The sequence below is a fragment of the Pollicipes pollicipes genome, unplaced genomic scaffold (assembly GCF_011947565.3).
Source record: "Pollicipes pollicipes isolate AB1234 unplaced genomic scaffold, Ppol_2.1 Scaffold_3447;HRSCAF=4054_pilon_pilon_pilon, whole genome shotgun sequence".
Taxonomy (NCBI): domain Eukaryota; kingdom Metazoa; phylum Arthropoda; class Thecostraca; order Pollicipedomorpha; family Pollicipedidae; genus Pollicipes; species Pollicipes pollicipes.
This window is the reverse complement of record NW_023596297.1, coordinates 41,710,693-41,735,677: the sequence shown is the minus strand read 5'-3', so window position 1 is coordinate 41,735,677 and position 24,985 is coordinate 41,710,693. Positions and strand designations below refer to the sequence as shown.

General features: G+C 50.6%; 1 protein-coding gene and 2 non-coding genes across 3 annotated transcripts; all 3 read left to right on the top strand.

Moving 5' to 3' along the window:
• Window positions 1–4,000: 4,000 nt before the first annotated feature.
• On the top strand, window positions 4,001–9,463 carry LOC119092566 (transcription factor btd). The gene is made up of 5 exons (XM_037215523.1): window positions 4,001–4,495; window positions 6,797–6,916; window positions 7,365–7,509; window positions 8,638–8,792; window positions 9,003–9,463. The coding sequence occupies exons 1-5, from the start codon at window positions 4,105–4,107 to the stop codon at window positions 9,461–9,463; spliced, it is 1,272 nt and encodes a 423-aa protein (XP_037071418.1). The 5' UTR covers window positions 4,001–4,104.
• A 51-nt stretch (window positions 9,464–9,514) lies between these two features.
• TRNAP-CGG (transfer RNA proline (anticodon CGG)) lies at window positions 9,515–9,586 on the top strand. Its single transcript has one exon. It is a non-coding gene; the product is annotated as a tRNA-Pro (tRNA).
• Window positions 9,587–10,686: 1,100 nt separating this feature from the next.
• TRNAP-AGG (transfer RNA proline (anticodon AGG)) lies at window positions 10,687–10,758 on the top strand. Its single transcript has one exon. It is a non-coding gene; the product is annotated as a tRNA-Pro (tRNA).
• The last annotated feature ends 14,227 nt before the right edge of the window (window positions 10,759–24,985 follow it).

Below are 24,985 nucleotides of genomic sequence, written 5' to 3'. Positions count from 1 at the left end.
TCTTCAGAGTGCTGAACAGCAGTGGTGGATGGTGTGAGCGCTGGATTATACCATCCACGTACTTGGCTTCGAACTCGTCATCATCATGCACCGCGTGATCACGGCGTTCCATCAATTTGACATAACTTCGCGCACCGGAAATACCTTGGCTTGTCCCGGACACCTATGGAGCTCTTAGGCTTGTGCTATTGTAGAGAATGTGCTCGATATCTACCCCTGTTTGCATGGCATGATGTGAATAGCTAGTTTGTCGAGACACACCTTCATGTACATATATGACTATTGCAAGCCCATCCAGAGACCCGAAAGGAATGAAAGCGTTTCTGACTAACTGCGTTGATTGGTTCCGAACTGAATAAGTGTTGTAAAATAGCGTCGCTCACCAAGCAATGGTTGCTAACGTCCGACTTGTTGCGTCCCTAGATGTGCTTGCATTATCTCCTCGCTAGTCCAGAAGGACGGGGAGCGAGCATAGCTCTGTCGTGTACCTGAACTAAGTAGCTGAACTGAACTAACAAGCCCCGTTAAATGGCTTTTGTGCGTTCTTCGTCGACAGTTTTACATGTGCGAGAACTGACTGGGTAATGATATATTTGCCCCATGTGAAGAAGACGCATACAAACGTATGTCCAATTTTGTTCGATGCATGTTTGACCAGTGACCCCTGAGGCGAATGTGCTGTCAAAAATACCAGCTTAAGAGCATTGCTGTGGCTTCTTATTCAGCGTGTCGTGCCGCTGTTGTATAATTGCTCAGTGCGGTCTACGTTCTTTCCAGCCATGGTTGTTATTGGTTATGTTTGTTTTTTGGCACTGGTTGTGCTCGCACACTGAATCTAGTCGAGGACGTTGATAGTCGTGCCGAGTGGTAGATTTCGGGGCATCTCAGCACTCAGGGTATGCCTTTGCCGGTGTGCGGGGTTCGTTGGCATGTGAGAAAGGCTTCCTGACATAACTGGACATGCCTGGCCGCTCCAATGCGGTAAAAGATCTGCGCTATTATGACATGGCTGCTACTTCTCGTGACATGCATCTGTGATAAGCTCGTACGGCTGCCTGCCCAGAACTGTATGTTGTGTACCTTCCAAGGCTGTGATTATTCCAGAGAGGTCATTGACCTTAATACTCGAATACATTTAAAGCTGACCGACTCTGCTGTGGCGACTAGCGCGCGTTTTGAAAAGCCCATGTACACGTAAATACGTCTAATGAAGCCCAACAGATGTCTTGCGAATTTCATCGGTATGTGCACGATCACTATCAGCTCCAGTGACACCTCTCATTGGGAATTCGTGACTGGGTCATATTCATGTTCATTTAAATCACAAATTATTCCAGCAAAAGGGTTGGTTGACTTGTGCAATGACAATAGCAGTATGGGAGCGATATTCAAACATTTGAACGGCGCAATCATATTCGCACGTTATCAGCCATCCCTTTGTTCACACAACTTGGCCAAAAATAAAATAATTTATCAAAATCTAAATCATCAAAACGTTACGACTCGGCCAACACGCAATGATTACACAACGGGACAGTCTATATACCGTCCACACTGGTGCAGAGCACATTGCGGGCGTAATGGGTGGTGATGGTCGGTGGCAGCAGGATGGCGCCGTGCAAATACAAAGAAGACCTGCGCGCCGCCGATAGGTGAGGGGCCGGCAGACCCAGGGCGCCCATCACTGCCGCGCGGGGGACACGCTGGCGTGAAGCGATACGTGGGTTGAACGGGAACCGAATCTCCAGCGGAACCCGCGAGTCATTAAGGGTCCTGAACGCAGCCAGGCTGCCATGGTAGACGACTAGGTCACGAACACCGCGCCAGCCCAGCGCTTGAACAGTCGCCGCCAATGGATTTCGCCGAAGAGCATCGGTGGCGGTCCTGGTCCCACAGTTAATCACCCCTTGCACTCTGTTTAGGTGACGCGCCGCAGCCCCACCCGAGACCGAGAGCCAGTACAAAAGATGATGCAATGGGGTCTGTAATAGGAGTTCCCCCCCCCCCCCCCCTCCAGCATCTTCACGGGCGGCGAAGAGCTTAATTGGTGTCCCGCACTGTCCACGTGAAATGATAAGGTTTCCTTCGAGGATTTTGGGTTGGGTTAGGCTTCAGCATCAATGGGCCCTCTGTCAGCCCTCCGCAACCCTCACCCGTTGCCAATACTCTGGATAAAAGACGCACACCGCGGACCGCCGTGGGACAAGCATGCGATGCTGCATGGCGTACCTTGCAAACAATATGACAAGTTCGGCATCTACCTTCCTGGGACATGCACACGTGCACGCACAAGCGTATGAATATTATATATATATATATATATATATATATATATATATATATATATATATATATGAATGTGTGCATTCGTGTCCTTAGACAGTACGTTCTTAATAAAGTACGCAAATGTGCAACTTAAGTGATGCAAAAACGCACTGCGCGTAGGCAGATGCACGTTTTCAGCTTTTTGCGCGTTTGTTTGATTGCTGGAATCACTCTTTTGCCTTACTTCACCAAGTCATAGGTCAATTCGTCAGTTCTCTCCGCTGAATACGCTCTGTCTCCTGTACACATTACAGCACGATGTAATTCACACGTGTGTGCGTCACATTACCAGTACATCTTCCCAGAACATGTCCTCTGCTTGAATCCACGCGCGAGTCAAAACATACAGTTTGACGTTTCCGTGTTGATCGCGCCGTGAGTAGTTCTATACAGAACATCACTGCCTAAATCCACCCGCAGGTGGAATTGCACAGAATGGCGCCTGTAAGCATATGACGTCATGAGTTCATCTACACAGAGCATTCTCTCTGCCTAAATCCACTCGGGAATGGAATTACACAGAATGGCGCTTCTGTGTATGTCATGCCATGAGTGGATCTACACAGAACAGCTCGTCTGCTTAAATCCACTCCCGAGTGTATATACACAGAATGGCGCTGCTGTGTAAATCCACTCAGATCTGAGTTGGTTTACTCCTGAAGCCACACTTACACAGATCTACTCACAAGTGGATTTACACAACAGTGCGTTTATGTTTAGATCAACTCATATCTGAGTCAATTTACACAGGAGCAGCATTCTGTGTAAATCTGCTTCGTACTTGATTTAAGCAGAGGAGCTGTTCTGAGTAGATGCACTCATGAGTCGATTTACACGCGTCCATTTGAAGAACTATGACTTTTCTGATTCAGCAAACCGGCCCAAAATTGTGTTTTGTAATCAAAAGGTTAATGAGTACCACCACACAGGTTTTGGAAGAAATTGAAGGAGTCCCCACCTTTTATTGTGTTCTTTCATATCGTTATATCTCCGGGAAAAGAGCGTACCAGTCCGAGATTGTGTGTTCATTAGACTCAACATATACCGCATCTGTATATAAAATTTCAGACCAGTCTGAGGAGCCAGCTGAATATTGAGTATGAAACTGATTCAAGGATGATAAAATGCAATACATGCTGAATTCACGACCTTTACATTAGAACAGCTATAACTTTGTTGATACAGCGTACCGGTCCAAGGTTTTGTGTTTATTGTTACCACGTCAATGTCTACCAGCACGCGGGGTTAAAAAACTTGAAGGAGCCCGCCTTTTTATTGATCTTTCATGTTCACATATCTCTAGAAGTCGGACATACCGGTCCGAGATGTTGCGCCCATTGTGCTCAGGAGATTAAACTGCATTGGTATACAAAGTTTCAGCCCAGTTTGAGGAGTCCGTTGAATCCCAAATGTGGGCTTGGATCTAAATGTGAATGTGATGCCCAGACGAACTGACCATCACTACGAAAGGGCGTCATTCCTGCGCCAGATTTGAAGAAACATCAAGTCCTCCCAGTGATATTTCACGTTTTGATATTTTTATGAAATTATTAAAAATGTTCTTGTACCCGTAAACGCCACTTCCTTTAAAGCCAGTCACGTGATTTAAACCGCGGACCAATGAGGAGCTTTAAATTGGCGTTCGCGCGCCAAGTGTTTGAGCGTTTTGGCGGAATAGTCCGGCGTCTGGTCGCGCCTCGGTACCTTTAAATGGGAATTTCCTGGAACGGGTGTGTGTAGTGTTGTGTCACTCAGTGGTGAATTGAGCGCTGGGGCAGGATGGAACAAGTTTCAACACCGATGACCGAGCGTCTGCGGAATTACTTGTGTTTTAGCCATGATGTGACTGGTGATGCGTTGAATGTGCAGCCGGGGTTCAGCGTGTATGACCTACTTCAGTCCAGCAAAGCAAAGAGTGAGCCCGATTCGGACAGTATGACATTCGAGACAAGCGTTTTAACCCCAGACCAGAAGATCCCCAGTGCTGATGCTGAGAGTTCCGGTTCTGGTGAAGTGGACCATCTTCGCCGAAGGGGTCGTCCCAGGAGTGAGGATATTGAACTGCTACAGAATGTTGGAAAGAGGGCAAGGAGCCTCATACAATGCAAGTTCTGCTTCAGAGAGTTTCCCAGGGAGAAGTCCTTGCAGGCACACATCCGTGTTCACACAGGTCAGTGGCTGTCACACATTTCTTGACTTGATTGTGTTCAGTTTACAAATGCATAATGCACCTCAAAGACTTTGTGTGTAATTGACTATTGTTTAGGTAGGCTGTGTTACTGAATAGGTGCATTTTCACTATGCTAAGCTTAGCCTTACCTGCTTAGGAGTTGGAATGTTTGGAAGTGTTTTCCAGCACAATGCCAGTTTGCAAAAATTTCATGGCGCATTGGGTGAAATTGAGTTATTGGTCATCTTTTTATTTTTTCGTGGAACAACCAGCCACTATTGAAATTTCTTAAAATGTTGGCTTTCACTGCACTGAAATGATATTGGCAGCAGCCTTGAACCAGAGTCCTTCATTGTACAGTATATGAGCAGTGAAATTGCCAAAGGTCCCAATTTGTGACAAAAGGTCCCTTCTAATTTGAGAATGGGAGAGCAAATCTTAGCATTAATGTAAATGGTGGCTTTCAGTATGAGAGCATCTGTTCATAATTTCAGCACAATCTGGGCTGAATTTCATGTTAGCACAAATTTCAATGATGTGCTGGGTGTCATAGGTGTGTGTTTCAGGATGGCCCTCAACATCACAATATTAACTTGTCCATGCATTCAATGCTTAGCTTCCCACTCTGTGAAAATCCATTCTCATGCCCAGGTCATGCAGGATCCACCCATAATCAGCTTTAATCTGAGTCCATTTCTCCTTTGAGTGCTTTTGTATAGATGTCATTCTCCATGGAAGATACATGCATGTATTCTCTTTGAAGCAGATTTCAGGCATACTCTTGCCTGTGCAGTAAAGCCCAGGTATTTGAATGACATGCACATGTCTAAGAGTTGGGAGCCTCCTTGAGGTTCCCCTTTCCATCCAGTTTCTGTTATGTGAGCATTTGGTAAGTGGGGGGCCTCCAAATGATTTCTGGTTCCAGCAAGCTCTTTCTCAACATGCTTCAACTCAGAAGATGACACCAATCAGCATGGAGTAGCAGCCCTATTATGGAATTGAATCTCTGTCAACTGGTACTCAGAGGGTTTCTCAGGCATGATTTGCCTTCAGGTATATTTTTGCCTTCAGCTGTACTACCCTACTGAGCATGTGGCTTCCATTTGATGGTCCTGCATCATTGCTTGGTTGGGTTCTTGTCTACCTAACTTCAAATATAACATTACAGTTTAGTGTTTTTGTGTCCTTTGGCAGGGTTTGTGAGAGCAATCAGATAATCAGGACAATGCCTTGACTGATTAAAAGCAAATCTCAGCGAAATGCAGTGTATGAATGTTACAACATCTGACAAAACAGCACTGACTGACCAACATAAATTAGATCTGCAAGGTGAAACAGGAAAGGACATCTTGCTCCCACCCATATCTTCATGCTATGATTTCACTACTTAGTGTTATGGTTTCCAGCCAAATATTACCTTAACCCTCACTCCTGCAGCTCAGGAGCGAGGATTGGGGTAATCTGTGATGATAGTATGGTCATTGAGCTGGAAAGAGAACAAGATGAACAACAAAATGTATGAAAAATCTGCATTAGAAACCACTGCATTTGCAGAAAATGTGATCAAGGGATGGGACTATGGTTGTTGTCAATAATTTGTTTACACAATAGGGCATGTCCTGTTGTGTGAAGGAGGTACATAACTGGCCAGTGGGCACATTGGGAATAGGGCATAGCTAAAACAGGGCAGCTGAAGACCAGAGGTTGCAGTTGCCTTACCATATATTAATTAAGTGGAAATGTGCTTAGCAGAACAGCGTAGCTGCCGAGTGACAGTGGCTCATTATGACGGATGGTCCTGGAACATCACTTATTACTGATGCCAGCATATGTATGTGCAACTTCATTGTGTGCCATGTTGATGCATGTTGAAAGCAGGATGGCAAAACAGCCTTAACAAAAGTTGCTCTGCAAACTGAATTAATATCTAGAAAACTCTGATGAATACAAAAAGGAACACAAAATTCAATATCCCTGAAAATGAGACCAAAATTTTGAAGAGTCGAAAAATGGGTCTTACACTAGCCACAAAAGTTGGCACATTCCACCAAGTATCTTGAATTTTGATACTTTAAATTTTGAATTTTGACTTGACGTGGGTGATTTGGAAGCACACTATTTTGTCGTCCGCCATTCGCTTCGGTATCATGCTAGTCCGGCCAGGAAGTGACTGTGTCTATCAATAGTTCCCGCTTTAGTGCTCAGGGGCGCTTCGATTGCGTGGTTGACATGTGGCGTGGGATGAGCACATGCATGGACGGTTGGCCCATGCATCAGGCGCGTGCACTGCCCGTGCTGCAGGCGAGCGGCCGTTCATGTGCGACTACCCGGGCTGCGGTCGGCGCTTCACGCAGAGCGGACAGCTCAACACCCACCAGCGGCTGCACACAGGCGAGAAGCCCTTCACCTGCTCCACGGCAGGTGCGTTCCACGGCGTGACGCCGATGTGCCGGGCACCCCGCGCTGGCTGGGCGATATCGGTGTGTTGGCTGTATGTTGTTTTGTTGAGCAGCGCATGGCGTGTCGCGTCTGCCGATGTCATTGTACGCGCGAATTTGTCGGCTATTTGGAAAATGTGAGCGAGGCCTTCGGTTAAGTTGCTTTAGTGGGTAATGGAGATGCCCCTCTGGCAAGTCTTGCGGATCATGTGAGACAGGCGTGTGTTTCCTTTTGTAATACACGCAAAGTTTTCGGTGAACGGAGTCGCTAAGCGAAAGTAGCTGTAAGCTGCTTCCTCCTGATCAGTGGTTGACGTTACTTGTCAGCGGTCTGTCGGAGCGCCATCACTGGCGTTGCGCTGACGCCTACGCAACTGACGGTGACCGGGTGGTCGGGAGGCAGGCGACTGACGCGCCCCTCTGGGCTTCAGGCTGCAGCAGCCGCTTCACGCACGCGAACCGGCAGTGCAGTCTGCATCCCAAGTCGGCGCTGCAGCGCGTGCCGCCCGAGGAGTGCATGCCTTGCCCCAAGATCTTGAACGAAGCCTCGCCGGACGTGCGCGAGTGGTTCCAGAGGTGAGCGCCGACTTGGGCCCACGGGGATGAATAAGTAGAACCGATTGTAAAATGTACGAATCACTTATTTCCAGGTGACACCAGGCTTATGCTCAAACCTTGGCGTTGGCACCGTGGTAAAGACCTTCCAACCAGCACTTTGGGTCGTTTCATGGAATCAGTTAGGTGGGTTCAGACATGGCGTAAGCAGTAGGCACTGAGTTAAAGAAAATGAAATGGCCCTAGCACCTAGCAATTGTGTTTAGAATTGGTCAATATGATAGGTTTGCGCGCTCGTAAGAAGTTCACGAACTCCGTGCTTACAAGTAAACAAACCATAGGGACTCGGACTTGGTATTGCCTGTACAGTTACGGTATCTTGACGGGCGTATGAATTAGCCATCGCCCTGCCAGCGGGTAAGGCTCAGAGCCTCCCTTGGTTTTACCGGAATAATGTCTGAATGGCACGGTGCATGGTGTTGAAATTGTGGGCCCCTGAATCTTAAGTCATTTTCGTGCCTGAAAATTGTGAGGCTGGCTTCGAGGTTTCATGACCTATGACCTCTTTCTCAATGTCACGTCGGTGATGTTTTGCTCAAAAGTGGCACATAACACTTGATATGTAGGATAGCAGGCATTTATCACAGGGAACTTCCCTCTCTCGTGTCTTTGTGTTACTTACAGGACTGCTTAGGCTTGCTCGCTCACTCCATGTCTAAAAATTGCTGGTGATGTTGCAAAGTTGCATAAATGCGACTTTAGAAAAGAAACCAACCATACATTACGGCACTATGAAGATATAAGTCCGTTTAAGGAATGGCGGGGCAGACTGAGTTGCTGCAGCTTAATGAATTGGTTAGTTGGCTAAATACTTGCGCATTCATCCAATAACATGACTGTTATTAACGGCTCCGTTCCGGATCCGTTAATAACAGTCATGGACATGGTGAGAAAAGTGAGTGGTGAGAAAACTAATGCTGCATTCGGTGGTCGCTGCCTGTTACTGACAGGTTACCAGATCCGTGATGATACGTAGGATAGCGAATGATGCCGTTGGGTGGAAATGGCAGCGAAATATGTCCAGGTCATGTACCACGTTCTTTGCGTGTCGTGTGGAGCGTGCTGTGACCGGCCGCAATCTGTGGCCAGGTTCTACCGTCACCGCATGGAAAGGACACCAGCCAAGGGCGGCCGCAAGCTGCCGGCCAAAGAGCAGTGCGAGACACCAACCCGCTCGTCGGTGATGGACGGCGGCCGGCTGTCCCGGCTGAAGCGAGGCCTGGCGCCGCTCATGCAACAGCACAGCGAGCCGCCGGAGCCGGCCGCCGCCGCGGAGCCGGCCGCCGAGCTTGCGCCGGCGCCTCAGCCCGAGCCCGCGACCCAGCAGCAGGAGCAGGAGATGGCAGCCGCAGCGGCGGCGCGGGCGCCGGCTGCGCCGCCGCTGCGGCTCAGCCCACGCAAGCACCCGCGGCCAGCCATCCTGTCTCCGCCGCGCCGGCCATTGCCCGTCACAGAGATGTTCCCCGAGCCGCTGAGTCTGGTGGTGCGGCGGAGCCCGCGCCGACCGGCGCCGGCCCGGCCGGCCGCCGGCGGTTGGGACAGCGACGAGAACACGCCAGTGCGCCAGAGCCCGCGCCGTGAGGAGGCGCGCCGCCGCTACCAGGCGCTGCTGGCTGGCAGCCCCGTGCGCAACCCCAAGAAGCGCTGGTTCATCCAATGTCTGAAAGACCAGATGAGTGGCCGCCTGTCGCTCAGTCCTGCCAAGACGCCCGCCTCGGCGACGGGCTCGCCAGCCGCGCACGTGCCGACCATCACCCAACGCCGACTCAACCTGGACGCCGTGGACGAGCCGCCGCCGCGGCCGAGCGTCATCCGAGCAGGTGCCTCGCGCATGGTAGGCGCGATGGCGCTGGTAGAGTTGTCAAACACTCATTGCTGGGTGGCAACCAAGACCGAGCCCGGCGTGGAGAAGTGAAGGCATCGCACAGCCTGTCGCTGCCTTCGGTTGTGGGGCGGCGACCCGCATGGCTCGTTGGTCTAGGGGTATGATTCTCGCTTCGGGTGCGAGAGGTCCCGGGTTCAAATCCCGGACGAGCCCGGGCGTTTTCTTTCTTGTGTCACTTATTTGTCGCCGTGGCTGCACGCGTCATCTGACTGGTAACGCAAGGGGGATGGATTTAACGAGCCAACTTTTGCCCTTTTCGATCTAGCATGGTATCATTGGTTTCAGCATACGTAATACTCAATGTGCTCGTACGGTTCGATCCGAAGCCAGTCATGTTTACAGGCGACAGCCGCTGACGGTTCGAGGTGGGCAGCGTTGTTGGAAGCTCTTCTCACGTTCATAGCCCTGTATGTTGTGATGTAATTTTGTAAGGGGTTGGTGGGATTTGCGGCTTGGAATAATTGGCGGCAAGTCAGCACCATGCTGTTCTGCGTCGACAGCCAGGCTGGTTCGTGTTTTGAAATGAACAATTTTTGTGGTCTCCAACTGAACAGGCCTTTTGTATTTTTGCCAAGTAGTGGCCAGATTTGTCTCGGTGATACATCATCCTGAGCACAGATCTTGTTTTGAGGGGGGGGGGGGGGTCTTTTAATGTGTGTAACTTACAACTTGGGTGTTCATCAGTAGAACTAGATGTTCAGCCTTTGCTCCCCAGAAGTTTTGGGGGGGAATTATGGGCAATTTTAGACGTGTGAACGTTTTTAAATCCAGACAACCGACGTCCAATTTTTACGGAAGCTTTGAGGGTCAGTGTGACAATGAGTTGGTTGTCAGGTGTAATTCATGCACGTCTGTCAAATGATCACCTGCTTATGTAATTGTCTCTCATGCTAGTGTCGGTAACAGTGTGCCGGTTGTCCCCTTCAATGACACCCAAGGCTGCAGACCAGTGTTTGCAGTTTGTTGTTCCGGACCTTGTGTGGTCTAGTGATTTGTAGCTTATTGGCCCAGTTAGCAGCACGAACTCAATCAACCTTATTTTTATTCATATTCCCACGCTTCTGACATCTGACACCTGTGTATACTGTGTATTCTGGTTTCGCTGCGTCTGGCCAGTATAATTCATGGTTTTGTATAAAAAAGACGGAAGTGCTCGCGCTTGTAGTACTACCGCACACGAGAGCTGCGGGGTCGGTGGCCGTCCGTCCGTGCTCGTAGCATTTCGTATTTATGGAAAGAGCGGGTGCTCCCGTGGCTCGTTGGTCTAGGGGTATGATTCTCGCTTAGGGTGCGAGAGGTCCCGGGTTCAAATCCCGGACGAGCCCTGCTTTTCAGTGGACTTGTTACGCTTCCTTTGTTAATATACGGATGTACGGCCATGCTCTTTCTTACCGTGTTACAAGCAAATCCACGGGTGATCTTGATCTTGTTATGGACAACGATTGTCATGTTTTGGAAAGCCGCAAAACCGTATTGCGAAAACAAAAGATTTAAAGGGATGTTTCATCTTTGAAGGTGCGGAAGCAAGCATAAGGTTCGATCGTGTGGCGTCATTCCCTTTGGCTGAGTTTGGCTCCCGACGCTGAAATGTCTTTAAGGGCCAATATCTGCAATCTTCATTCCAATATGCTCACTATGGCAGTCATGTGCCTGACAGGGTCACGCACGGTTATGAAGGAACGGCGGTGCTTTGGAACATCGCGATCCGCTCTTTCACGCCTTTCCGTCCACGAGAATCACTAAAAGGGAAATATTCCCATTGATCGAAATTTGGTGCGATTGAAAAGTTGTGCCATTTTACTAGCAGTTATCAATTGTCCCGAACAAATCCAGTAGCTGAGCTTTTTGGTGCACCCAATCTGTTGAAGCATCTGTTGAACGCTGAGGTCTTCTAACTGGGATGTCCCCCGATGCTTCTAACAAGAGGACTGCAAAGCCCAGGGAGAGACAGACGGATAGCACAGATGAAATAAAGATACTGGATGCAGTGAACATGGCGAAGAGAGGAGAGAGCTGGTAGAGGGGAGAATGATGGCAAACAGGGACAGACACCTTGCACCAGTCTCCCTTCGCGGAACTCGCTGACAGAAAGGAAGCGCTGGACGTTTGATCGCGATCTAACTGGTCGTTGAGGATGTAACTACATCTGAGCAATATCTTTTTAAGTATTAGCACTGTGTCTGTCAATTGACAAAAGGTCATGGCATCGCACAAACACAATGGTTATGCTGTTGCCAAGACGCGTTTTCAAAACACGCTGCTGAAAAGATGATCTGAAAGCTTATTATGTGAGATTTTCAGGCTTTGCGATTTGCCTAGACTTGGCACATGCATGCAGGTAGTTGCAACTGCAGGGAAGATGGATGCGCAGTAAAACATCATCAACGATCAAATAGCAAGCAACCATATGAAGTGAACCAAGAACAAAAAATCGTACTGTGGTACCGGAGCAGAACCCGGACGCCAAAATCGTGAGCAAAAGATGCAAGCCCAAGATTTATACTACCCATGATTTGCATTACGAGTGCCAAAGATTGCCAGAGAATTAAATTGGAATAAGCCATCAGTATTACAAATTAAATACCAACAAGCGCAAAAGTAATAGCAATGTGTCGTGTGCAAACATTTGCGCGCAAAATCCCTCGATATCGATGCTTAGAATATTTGCGAGTGGAGAGGCCGAGATAAAATATCCTCGCCGGGCAGTGCCTCAAGATACACCACAGGGTTCGTGTGTAAGGCATTGAACAGTCGGGGATAATGGGTGGCGTTGAAAAATAATACCTTCATTTTCGTAACTACAAACCGTTCAAATTATCAGCATGGAACCTAGATAGACAGGCACCTTGAACATTTTGCCCTTGCCTGCAACTCTTTATTCAACCTAATCAATATGTGCGCCCAGGCATGACAGCCGCTGACTGCACTGCCGTGCCAGTTTGGCGAACCCGTTACGGAAAAAGATCGGCGGGTAGTGAAGGAAAACTTTCCCAGCTGCCCCTAGCTCGCCCTCAGATGGCTAACTTTCCTGAAGGTGTTTTTTGTTTGTTTGGAAAACTGATAGAAAGACATCTGCATAAATTACAAGTCATCAGCTGATCACATGGCCTAGCTGGCGAGCCGACGTAAACTGGCTGGCCGGAACCAACCTTGGAATTAAGTACCGCGCTTGGTTTTGATATTTTTTAAGCAAACACATTCTCTTGCTATATGAGATAGTTTCTGGTGCTCATTTCGACTTGATTGATGATGGGAACTTCATAAGACATCTTCATGGACTTCTTGAAGATCAGAATAGGTCACTGGTCAAAAGTGATCCAGGTCACGCTTTTTTTTAGAACGTACTGCCTAGCGTAATCTTTGTCGCTTATTAAAATGAAACACTCAAAGCAGTCTTCTATGATTTTGGTCACCATGACCTTCGAGAGATAAAAGAAGGTCACTGGCCTGAAATATGCATATAATCTTTTGCTTAGAGTAGGTTCTGGAAACACTTTGGAGACCAGCTTGGTGTTTGATCTTGTTTGATCTTTTTTGACCCGAAAGTCATGACCTAGGAACGTTAAACTTTTGCCCAAGTGAGTTCACGAACAGATCAATACACTCTAAGAATTCGGTGTCTCTAGCTCTCTTATTTCTTGAGATCTCAGGGAGTCAGACTGACCCCCACCCGAGTGAAGGGTATCTGTCCAACCGGCCACCCGGGCGCGTGTCAAGGCGCTTGCCAAGCGGGGGACATTTTTCGCAGCAGGCAGATATCAGCGCGCCCTGCCGACCTACTGATAGCCTTGCCGCATGTGGTAGGTCTGATTTAGTGCGCCAGCTAGCTCATCACCCTCTTAAGGCCACCGTGGCCCTGATGGCTCTTTCTGTAGACAAGCCATTTTTAGAGCCTCCATAAAGACGATCTAGAGAGGCACAGATCCGTAGGGTGCGCTGACCATGGGTTGCCAGTCGTTCGGATGATAACGCAAGCTCCCAAGCGTTCCTCTAGCTATGTCAAGGCCATCTTTGGCTCGTGGAGGGTCGCCCCGCCATGGCGAAACCAGTTGCTTTCCGTTTTGCCCCCAGGTCTCGCTCCAGCTGTCTCCAGGAGCGCTCCGGCATACCGATGTTTCGCTCTTTGTTGACCGTGGCCGTGGAGCCGTCTGCACGTCGCAAGAAAAGGATGCAACGAGGCTGCTCGAACTAATGGTGCACCACGTTGTCGCCTTTTGGCTGTGCAAGCGGCCCTCCAGTACGGTGTCGGGCAGCTCTGGGGCTCAAATCCGACAGGTTTGGGTGTTTACTGCCCCATTCAGGTGGAAGTGGGTCTCGTCGCCTAACTAGACGCGGTATGAAAACCAGGGATCTGCCTGCTTCGGTCCGCAGTCATTTGTACGTTACGGAAGGGCTTAAATGAAAGGACTTAACTGTATTTGAATGGCGTGCGTTGTGCTGCGTAGTTTTGGAAAATTTCATCGTTTTTGCTCTGAACTTTCAACAGATCATCGAGAAAACATGGCGAATGGTGGTCGTCCCTTGCCACAGCTCAAAACGTCTGACGAGCGCCCTCTGGCGGCTCACCTAAGACAGCGTACCGTCATCCAGGTCCGCGCACAGGTCCTTACAGCCGCGAGGGTTCCAACGACACACATTCAGATTCAAAGCTGTTCTCAGTGATGCATGCATTGGCATGAGCTCAGTCTGTTGCTGGTTAAATCACGTCACTAAAGCCAGCGATGGCCGTGGCCATGACGGGCTGGGAAAGGTCTGGGAGAACAGCAGACCTCCAACGGCGATAACCGAGCAATGCCAAGGACGTGGAGACAAGCTCATCCTAAACAACCGCCGCATGTTTGGCTTCGTATGGCGTCTTTCTATCTGTTTTCCGAACGAAAGAAAGACCTCCAGTTAAGTAAGCCATCTGAGGGCGAGCTAGGGGCAGCTGGGAAAGTTTTCCTTCACTACCCGCCAATCTTTTTCCGTAACGGGTTCGCCAAACTGGCACGGCAGTGCAGTCAGCGGCTGCCATGCCTGGGCGCACATATTGATTAGGTTGAATAAAGAGTTGCAGGCAAGGGCAAAATGTTCAAGGTGCCTGTCTGTCTAGGCTCCATGCTGATAATTTGAACGGTTTGTAGTTACGAAAATGAAGGTATTATTTTTCAACGCCACCCATTATCCCCGACTGTTCAATGCCTTACACACGAACCCTGTGGTGTATCTTGAGGCACTGCCCGGCGAGGATATTTTATCTCGGCCTCTCCACTCGCAAATATTCTAAGCATCGATACCGAGCGATTTTGCGCGCAAATGTTCGCACACGACACATTGCTATTACTTTTGCGCTTGTTGGTAGTTAATTTGTTATACTGATGGCTTATTCCAATTTAATTCTCTGGCAATCTTTGGCACTCGTAATGCAAATCATGGGTAGTATAAATCTTGGGCTTGCATCTTTTGCTCACGATTTTGGCGTCCGGGTTCTGCTCCGGTACCACAGTACGATTTTTTGTTCTTGTTTCACTTCATATGGTTGCTTGCCATTTGATCGTTGATGATGTTTTACTGCGCATCCATCTTCCCTGCAGTTGCAACTATCTGCATGCATGTGCCAAGTCTAGGCAAATCGCAAAGCCTGAAAATCTCACATAATAAGCTTTCAGATCATCTTTTCAGCAGCGTGTTTTGAAAACGCGTCTTGGCAACAGCATAACCATTGTGTTTGTGCGATGCCGTGACCTTTTGTCAATTGACAGACACAGTGCTAATACTTAAAAAGATATTGCTCAGATGTAGTTACATCCCCAACGACCAGTTAGATCGCGATCAAACGTCCAGCGCTTCCTTTCTGTCAGCGAGTTCCGCGAAGGGAGACTGGTGCAAGGTGTCTGTCCCTGTTTGCCATCATTCTCCCCTCTACCAGCCCTCTCCTCCCTCCGCCATGTTCACTGCATCCAGTATCTTTATTTCAGCTGTGCTATCCGTCTGTCTCTCCCTGGGCTTTGCAGTCCTCTTGTTAGAAGCATCGGCGGACGTCCCAGTTAGAAGCATCGGCGGACGTCCCAGTTAGAAGACCTCAGCGTTCAACAGATACTTCAACAGATTGGGTGCATAAAAAACTCGGCTATTGTATTTAGTCGGAACAGTTGAAAATTGCTAGTAAAATGGCACAACTTTTCAATCGCACCAACTTCCGATCAATGGGGATATTTCCCTTTTAGTGATTCTCGTGGACGGAAAGACGCGAGAGAGCGGATCGCGATGTTCCAAAGCACCGCCGTTCCTTCATAATCGTACGTGACTCTATCAGGTACATGACTGCCATAGTGAGCATGTTGGAATAAAGATTACAGATATATCGGCCCTTAAAGACATTTCAGCGTCGGAAGCCAACCTCAGCCAAAGGGAATGACGCCGCATGAGTCAGTAGGGAACTCCGCAGGTTTCTGGGCTTTTAACTCAAAGGTTTTCTCAGAAGGGTGTAAATATTCCAGGTGAGAGACCCGTCTCAGTTTTCCGACTGCAGTTTTAGAACCGTTTGAGGAAGCACTCAAACTTGGTTACTTCTAAAACATCATTCTCAAACATACTCTCAAAAGTTCCTGCCTATGAAGAGTGTGCGGTGAAGGCTCCAGCATTGGTGGGTATATATTAGCAATGTCGTAAAGTGGTGGCACCCGATAACACATGCGTGCATGCCATCAGAATTACAGACGCGGATCCATGCGTAACGTGATGTGAATGTGATAGTGATACCAATATTACGTATGCATTCATTCACTTAAAAAGTCCGGGCCTATCATCTATCTATCTATCTATCTATCTATCTATCTATCTTTCTATCTATCTATCTATATATCTATCTATCCATCCATCTATCTATCTATCACCAATCGTCTTTCTCCCTCGATGGAGACATGTTGGTTTGAAAGTTCCTTGACCTAAAAATAGATATGCATTTGTATAAGCTGATAATATTTCTTAACAAACGACTTAGGTGCACATTACGAATTCTCTGAAGGTTTGCATTAGAATTGTTTGAATGCATTTTGTTCTTTGATGAGATTACGAATCATTGTTCTTATGGGTCCTTGTCATCCATTTTGTGTTTGCTTATGTTGCTGTCGCCAAAAGTAAGGTTTTTAAATGGTGAATTGATGACGATGGTTACAGAAATTTGATTTGGACCACTTCCGAGACAATCCAGTTGTCATACAATGTAATTCGCTCATGGCATTGATCCAGAGCTCCAGGAGTCCCACAAGAAAAGCGATAAAATACTGCCGGAGCCCAGACGGCTTGAGCTGCGGAACAGCACGTGCGAACAACGGCTGGGTGTTGTTGGGGCTGTTGTTCCGAACTGCAAGATGACGCGTCCCACCAACGTCACGTCCGTGTCCGCAGAACAACACGTCCGCCTCCACGGTGAATTCCGAACTGGCCACCCCACGGCGGGTTCCGAACTGGAGGCCACCCCACGGCGGGTTCCGAACTTCCAAGCGCCGCGTCCGGCCGCCAGCCGGGCGGGTTCCGAACTGCAGAGCACCACTCGGAAGTCGATGGCGGCGGCCGGAGCAATCAATAGGGCGGCCGGGCCGGGCGGCGCGGCTTGCCATGAGCCTCCCCCTCCCTCCCTCTCCTCCGACGCCGCGCCAGGCCCGCGGCCGGCTGCGTGGCCGATCGCAGACGGGGCCGCAGCTGCGCGCCGGCCGCCGCGCGCCCCGGACCAGGTCAGTGAGCGGGTCAGGCGGGTCGGAGCCGGGGTCACGCGTAGGGTGGGGTGTGAAGTGGCCGGCGCCGTGGCCGGGTGGTGCGCCGCAGGCGGCACCCCGGACGCGGGCGCGGCGGGCGTGTGTGTGTGTGTGTGTGTGTGTGTGTGTGTGTGTGTTTGTGTGTGTGTGTGTGTGTGTGCGTGTGTTTGTGTGTGTGTGTGTGTGTGTGTGTGTGTGTGTGTGTGTGTGTGTGTGTGTGTGTGTGTGTGTGTGTGTGTGTGTGCGTGTGGAGTATTGATCGCGGGACTTTGACACCGACCGGCTGCAGTAATTGGTCTGCGGCATCCGTCAGCCCGGCTGGCGGCCTCCCGCCCTGACTTATGGCGCTGGGTAGGCTCCGCACCGCGCTGTGCGTGCAGCATCGCTCTCCGGTGTGCCGCTCTGGCCTTTTGCCGAGCCCCTGCACTGGCGGCGTCCGGCGCGGCGTGTTCATGTCTGTTCGCTCGCCCGCCTTGTCCTCAGACCCTCACTGGAAGGCAGTGTTCGCGTTCTTAGTCTCGTGGCGTTGACCCTCGCTGCGATGGCGACAATTTGAGGATGCCAGGAAGACCATACGACATAAAACACCATGTGTACAACGTGCCTACACGGGGCTCTAAAGAAGGCGAGGCAGTAAGCAGGGGTCGTCTGCTTCCAGGCTGTTGTGTCGGGCACCTGACTCCATAATAGCGGCCGTGGTTTGTGCAGCAGCGCGCCATGGCCAGAGACCACGTCGTGTCGTCCACCCAAGCCAGTCTGGGTCATTCAGCTCGTGACTACGCAGAGCACGGCAAGTCCAGCTCATCTTTTTATGGCGTTGCTTCCAGTGTCCGCACACGCATGCAACTGGCTTGCAACTAATGAACTTATGTTGAACTCCGGATTACGGGGGAGGTGATCCCGCAATGAATCGAATTTATGTTGAATTCGGCTGGAAGGGACCTCTTTGGCATTTCTTATGAGTTAGAGCTATAGTTGAGTTGCCCTTGTCATCTGCGAGGAAACATAAGCAAATGTAAGTAACAATTTTATGCATAGCCTGGCAGCCCATACGTCATCGAACAGATCGTCGTCAAATGTGTAACCGCATCGTTGCTAGGAAAGCCTTCGTGACGTTCATTTGTTATGAGACCCGTAGGCGCGCTGTTTCTTAAACTGTTGTCCCCGGGATAGACCCCATCATGATTGGTTCCGGGATCGGGCCACAAAACCAAAAGCGGTAATCCGACTCGACTCGTTGAGCTATGCTGCACGGGATCATTGTCGGAATCAATGGCATGCGCCGTGAGTCAGAGTCGTTGGGTATTAGGAGAGTAGTGGCTAAGTGGTTAGCCCCTTCGGCTCCCACATGGGGGTCCGTGGGAGCCATGGCTCCTGGGCGCTAGTATGACCACTGCCGGCGATGGCGCGCCACCAAAGGTGCGTAACGGCGCGCGTCGCGTTCCCTTAAAAAGTCGGAGTGATTACGCAGGCGTAGAGTCAAGCTTAAGTCTGATGACCACTGGATATCTCGTATTCGCGCCCCTTGCAGACTGTGTCTTCCCGATGAAATATCGGACCATTTGTCGTCCCGTACATGACATTTGCGTCAGCTGTCTTACTGTCAAATGCAGTATTTAGACTACAAGGTGCCCTAATAATGTAGGCTATATTTTGTTGTTGTTGAGTGACAAGTTCGTAGAGCGTGGTCGTGTAGGCAATGCCATGCACTGGAATTGCCTCCTGAATCATGCAGACTCTAATTAAGTTATGGTGGCAGGGATTTCTTAAAACTGTTATTGTTCAGTGCAAGATTTGAGCCAAACGCATGACATATAGAAAATATCAGCAAGTGTGCCAAAAAGAGCATTGCATGAATGTGACCGCATGAGAAGACCCTCACGCGTTAAGTAGTCGATTGAACACTTCAATATGAGCGCATCTTTTGCACAGGTTCTTGCATAGGATCTCAGTGTTGTTCTATCAATGCCCACCTTCATTCGACGCGTCGTGCTTGCTGCTTGCGGCCCAGATGTGTGGCTAATCGGCGGTCACGCGTGGCCGTGCGGCCATCGTCACCCAAAGTATTACAATCTTAAGCAAAACAGAACAGTTCACAGCTAGGTCTAAAAAAATACCGAGCTTTGCTACTGGCCCATGATCCAAAAGCATCCAAACCGATAACAAACCCTTCGTACAGGTACTGCTTGCCCCACAAAGTATTCAGAAAGTATTGATGTCTTGTATTTTGCCTAAATGTCCAAGCTCTGTTATCTGTATTATTTTATAGCAGCACTACATTTGAACGGGTTGCAAAGTTGGCCAGTCTTCAGCTGTGCGTATTGGCTTTGATCAAATTGGTCCTGAGCATTCATTGCTTATTTATTTACATACAGCACACCGCAAAAATAACATCCAATCCCACTGAGTCTTCCAGCCAAATTGGAAAATTGTACTTATAACCAGGGCGATCCTTCCCAGCATATCAGGTACCAGAAACCTCCTGATTTAGATGCACATTAACTACTTCCCCTTAGCAGAAAACTTAGTTAACTCAAAAATAGATCAAAAACTCTTAGAAGAATATAAATCTGGGTTTACAAAATGGCATGGTGGTAATGAGACCTGCTTGCTGCTCTCAGGGTACGCCTACCCTCGAACCGTGGGCAGTCAGCTGCACTTGGGACACGTAAAACCTAACCGGCTGAAGTGCACGGGTAGTAGTAGTAGTAGTTAAACAGCACGTGCAGCAGTCACTTAGCCGGTTTGCCACCAATGCGGGGTCAGGGGCGCGGGCCGCACTGAGGCCTTGCGTGCTGCCGCTCCCCGCCCCCGCCTTGCCTCCCGACCCCGTCGCCAGCTCCACTGCTGTCAGTGCCTTGGCCCACAAATTGCCGGTCTTTCACTTCCCCTAAGCACCAGCTTATCCCCGTCCCCAGAGCATTGGCTGGCCTTTCCTGACGGTGAATCTTGGCAACGACCCAGCTCTTGGTAGATACAATTGAGGAATCGATGTCAACGAAGAAGTTTGAACGCGCTTCGTCATGCCAATAGCCTGTTGTACCTTCTATGGTTACGTTTTGGAGATGAGCTAGTTCAAGCTAATTTCACATCGGGTTGAAAAATGAGCAAATCTAAGTTCACTTCTGGTGGAGATAGAATTTGAAGCGCCGTTTGCGAAAATGGATCATGGAAAGATCATGTAGCAGGCATGGTAGTCACACGAATCCCAAGTACTAAAACACCTTCAACAAAATTATGACACGTATTTTGAATCTTGCGGAATTTTGTGTCAGAATTTTAAGATGAGCCGGGACCACAAACGATTATCTTGACGTAAAGATGTTCGGATGGTGGATTCAGCCGTTCCCTTGTAACTCGTTGGGATCCCATCATTTGGGATGGATCATGGTTTTAAGAAGGTATGAGAACCACCATTCAACGTCCAGATCCCACGATTCATTCTCGGTATCCACAGATATGGCTGTACTCGATGAGTTCTAGCCGGGGGTTCAGGTGTGAGATCAAAGTTTGACGGACTAACACCGATTTGTTTTACGCGAATCCCTGGAAATGACATTGCAGATTCGCTACGACTTCTTTCAGCAGGAAGACCAGGCACATTCGACAGCGTTCTCGCTCTATTATTCGATGGTTGTCCGATAAGAGAACGCTGCATCCAGTTTCAGTTCGAGTGAAGCGCATGCAAGGCTAGTCGCGAGCGGGTGTGCCGATCATATCAAGACTAGTCGCGAACGGATGTACCGATCATATCAAGGCTAGTCGCGAGCGGGTGTACCGATCATGTCAAGGCTAGTCGCGAGCGGATGTGCCGATCATATCAAGGCTAGTCGCGGGCGGATGTGCCGATCATATCCGGGCTAGTCGCGAGCGGGTGCACCGATCATATCAAGGCTAGTCGCGAGCGGATGTGCCGATCATATCAAGGCTAGTCGCGAGCGGATGTGCCGATCATATCAAGGCTAGTCGCGGGCGGATGTGCCGATCATATCCAGGCTAGACGAGAGCGGGTGTGCCGAGCGTATCAAGGAAATAGTGAATGGAGTATGCGTCTCTCCATCTGGGGCATAACTGGTCACTGGCTACCGAGACCGAGGTCGGGGGAGCCAGCTATGTTGCTGGGTTTGCGTGAGCCTTGCAAGCTTCGCGTGATTTTATATTGAACTTTCGGGTACTGCCCCGTATACTGGTAACCATTATTTGTATGCAGGGGCCTGCACAGCAAGTATGCAGTTTGTTTCCGGTCAAGGGCCGAAGGGCCACTTCGTCCCAGCACGGGGTGCCTTCCGTCTGCCGTTCTGGGTACACAGAGATGGGTCTCCTGGTCGATCCCAAGACCCCTAGAGGGATACATCATATCATGTTGGGCCTCACCCTGACGCGGGAGGCATTCTGACCTGCGCAGTTGACCCCAGGTAGGCGCAAGAACCCTCACTGACGCAACGGGATCCCTGATCGCCGCAGGTGGTCCAACAATTGGCACATTGACTACAGTTCGGCTTGACGAACCCGTGGCCGGATTTGGGTTGGAGGGCCCACCGCTCGGCACTGGGGGTCCTGATTGACACATGGTGTTTTATTGTCTCAACGCAAATTTTCATCGTAAGATATCTCACTGTCAGCGGGACCAATCGGTGCGAGAGACCCTTTGGTATTCGGGGTCCCGTTCCCGTCCCCGTTCAGAAAATGTTCCTCTGACCGTCTTGAGGCTCTTTGTTGACACATGACACTCGGTTAGACGCTGTGGGTCCCTGGCCGACACAGGAGCCCCTTATCGTTGCAAGGGCCCCGGCCGATGCAAATCGCGAGCCCGGCATTGTCGCTGCTTGGGAAGTGGGCCCCCAGAGCTCTGACCGAAACTGAGCTGGCTGTTTGGTGTTGGTGATCTCTAGCCGGAATAAACATTTGAGATCATGTCCTCACGGGCTGGGGTCCTTAATGTGGCCTACAGCCAGCCCCTCGCGCGCTTCAGCCTTCAGGTCGAGCCCTTAATCTTTGGTTTCGAGGAATCCTTTGGCCCTTCTTCGGGCTCCCTCAAACACGACTCCTGGCCGATTCGGAGTCACTTGCCAACACAGGACCGCTGTCACGCCCTGGGGGCCCCTGAGCGATACAGGAGCCGCTCATCGCATCAGAGAGCCCGAACATTGTAAATAGCGGGACCTGGCCATGTTTCTGCTTGGGAAATGGGTATCCAGGCCTCAGACCGACACGGAGCCAATGTTTGTCTCCGTTTCGGGCCTATGCAAAAGGGATAGATGGACCTAATAAAAGGCCTCCAGTGGAGTTACTCTCACTGACATCTCAGGTCAAGGCACTACGGGTTGGGGGCCGACCCCAGTCCAATCGGACCCTTGGTCTTTGGTCCTGATGGGCTCTTCGTGGTCCCTCAAACACAGCACCTGGCGACTCGGGACCACTCGACGACACGGGACTCCTTGTCGGGCACTGTCGCCCCCTTGACCTAACACCATCATTGTTTCAAGGACCCGACCAATACAAATCACGGACCCGGCCTTGTCCCTGCTCGGTAAAGGGACGCCAGGGCTCAGACCGACACAGAGCCGGCTATTCGGTGTTGGTGGTCTCTGACCGATATTGAGGCCGCGCTGTCCCACGGCTCCCCAATCAATGCAAGAGGCCCTCTGACTGGCATTTGATACCACGCCCCTACGGATGGGGAGGCTGTCTCTATTGTGACCTACTATAGTCCTCCGAGCGCTTCGCTCCCATAAGCCTTTCTATCGGGCCCTTAATCTCTAGTCCTCAGTGGCTCTCCGGTCTCTCCTCGGGCCTCCTCAAACAAGGCTTGTGACGGACTCAGAACCACTTGCTGACACATTCCCCCTCTTGGGGTCTGCGGGGCCCTGACCGACACAGTGGCCTCGATAATTATTTCGGGGACACAGACCTATGCAAATCATGGGTCCCGGCCTTCTTCCGGCTTGGGAAATGGATCCCCAGGATTCAGACCGACACGGCGCCAACTGTTCGGCGTTGGTGGTCTCCGACCGACATAGACACCCGCACTGTCTCAAGAGGTCCTCATTCGGTGCCAGAGGCCCTCTGACTAATATTTCATGTCGCGGCCCTACGGACCGGAATCCCTCACGTGATTTACAGCTAGCTCTCCGGGCCCTCATGTCCTCCAACAAGCCTTTAATCTTCGGTTTTGATGGGGCCCCAGGCCCCTCTTGTTTCTCATTTAACACCCCCACTGTCTTTGGTCGAATCGGGGCCCCTTGCCAAACAGGATCCCCTGTCAGACACTGTGAGCCCTAACAGACGTTAGGACCCTGACCAATGTAAATAGCTGGCCCCAGCCTTGTCCCTGCTTAGGAAATGAGCCTTTGGGCATATGCTGACACGGAGCCAACTGTGAGGCACTGATCTGGTGGTGGTGGACTCTGGTGGCCGCGATCGCCGCCGAGGATCCTCTGACTGGTACTGAAGTGCCTGGCCCCGCGGGCAGGGGCCTTGACTACGACCTCCGGTCGGCCTGTCGGGCCCTTCAGTCCCCCAAATCGGGCCTTCAATCGTCAGTCCCAAGGGGCCCAAAGGGCTCGTCGGAACCTAAAGGGGGGAGCACGTGCGCCCTGTGTCATCTGCCTGTGTCACGTGCGCCCTGTGTCATCTGCCTGTGTCACTGTTTGTATGAGATGGTTGCACGCTCTGGCTATGTAGTGGAGTCGCGCTTGATCCCGTTTTGAAAGCACGACTGCACATGGGCCCGATTTGCGTAAAACCCCTCTGGTGGCGGGATGGTGCTGCCATCTGCATAGAGAAACAAGTAACAGCCAACCAGCTGCGTGTGGCCCCCCGCCCCATCTATTCGTACTGAACGCTCGTAAGTTCGATGACGCATTACGGTGCGTGATTCATGAAGCCGAGATTGGAATGTGAAAATAAGAAGGGACAATCAAGCACAAAATTAGCTATTAGAATCTGCAATCATTTCAATGACTCATCTCATCTCACTGCAAATAATCGCGACTTTCACTCACGCCAGTTGAAAAATACAGTAAAAAAACAAAAACTAATGAGACACTTCGGAAGCGGGGCAGTGTCACTCACAAGGCAAGTCTATGAGCGACGTGAGCAGCTGAACATGGACGATGGATGACCTTCCGAGGCATTCAGTTCTCAGCAACAGGTGACGGATGACACCAAAGGAGCTCCATATGTGAAGGTAGGTCGTTGGGAACAAATGGCCGTGCTGGTCATAATGCCGCGTGCCATCCTCAGTGTTCCTGACTGAACCAGTGCACATGCCAAAGAACTGAGAAAGCAATCAGAATGCGCATCTGTGGGGTTGGCTTGTATTCTGCGTCGCAAGCACACGCGCCAGCTTCATCGTTTTGCTCTACCGTTTTTGACAGTCATGGCACGCGCATGCAGCCATGCAGTGCCAACGCGAGCGCAGTCGTGGGCACGCGACGGCAGAGTGTCGGCCGTTGGGCCTGGCAGGCCGGCGTGCCGGCGTCGCTCCTCAGCGGAGGACGAGTCGTTCTCAGAACGGCACCCTTCCGCAGCGGCTGCTTGGCTGACGAAGGGGCTGCTGCTGCTGTACAGGCGCCGCCGGCCTGAAGCAGCGTCTCTCTGCGGTATGCTGTCCCCGCGGCAGGCAGCTGGGGCGCCCCGGCCCGTGCCCCAGGCGCGGCGCCGCGGACGGTGCCACGCGGGCCGATGAAAGAGTCCAGCGGCTTGGCAGACGAGCCGGTCCCAGGAATGCCGACTCCGGGGTAATTACATGCCTTCCCAGGGTGTTGTTTACACGTTGTTTGTATGAGCGGCGTGCCGGGTTCGACAGGCGCCA

What these genes read in the sequence shown, in the direction of transcription:
- LOC119092566 (XM_037215523.1), top strand. Translation starts at nt 4,105, where the DNA reads ATGGAACAAGTTTCAACACCGATGACCGAGCGTCTGCGGAATTACTTG. An exon ending in CTTCACCTGCTCCACGGCAG is followed by an intron (nt 6,917 to 7,364) that starts GTGCGTTCCACG and finishes TCTGGGCTTCAG; the next exon opens with GCTGCAGCAGCCGCTTCACG. An exon ending in GTGCGCGAGTGGTTCCAGAG is followed by an intron (nt 7,510 to 8,637) that starts GTGAGCGCCGAC and finishes ATCTGTGGCCAG; the next exon opens with GTTCTACCGTCACCGCATGG.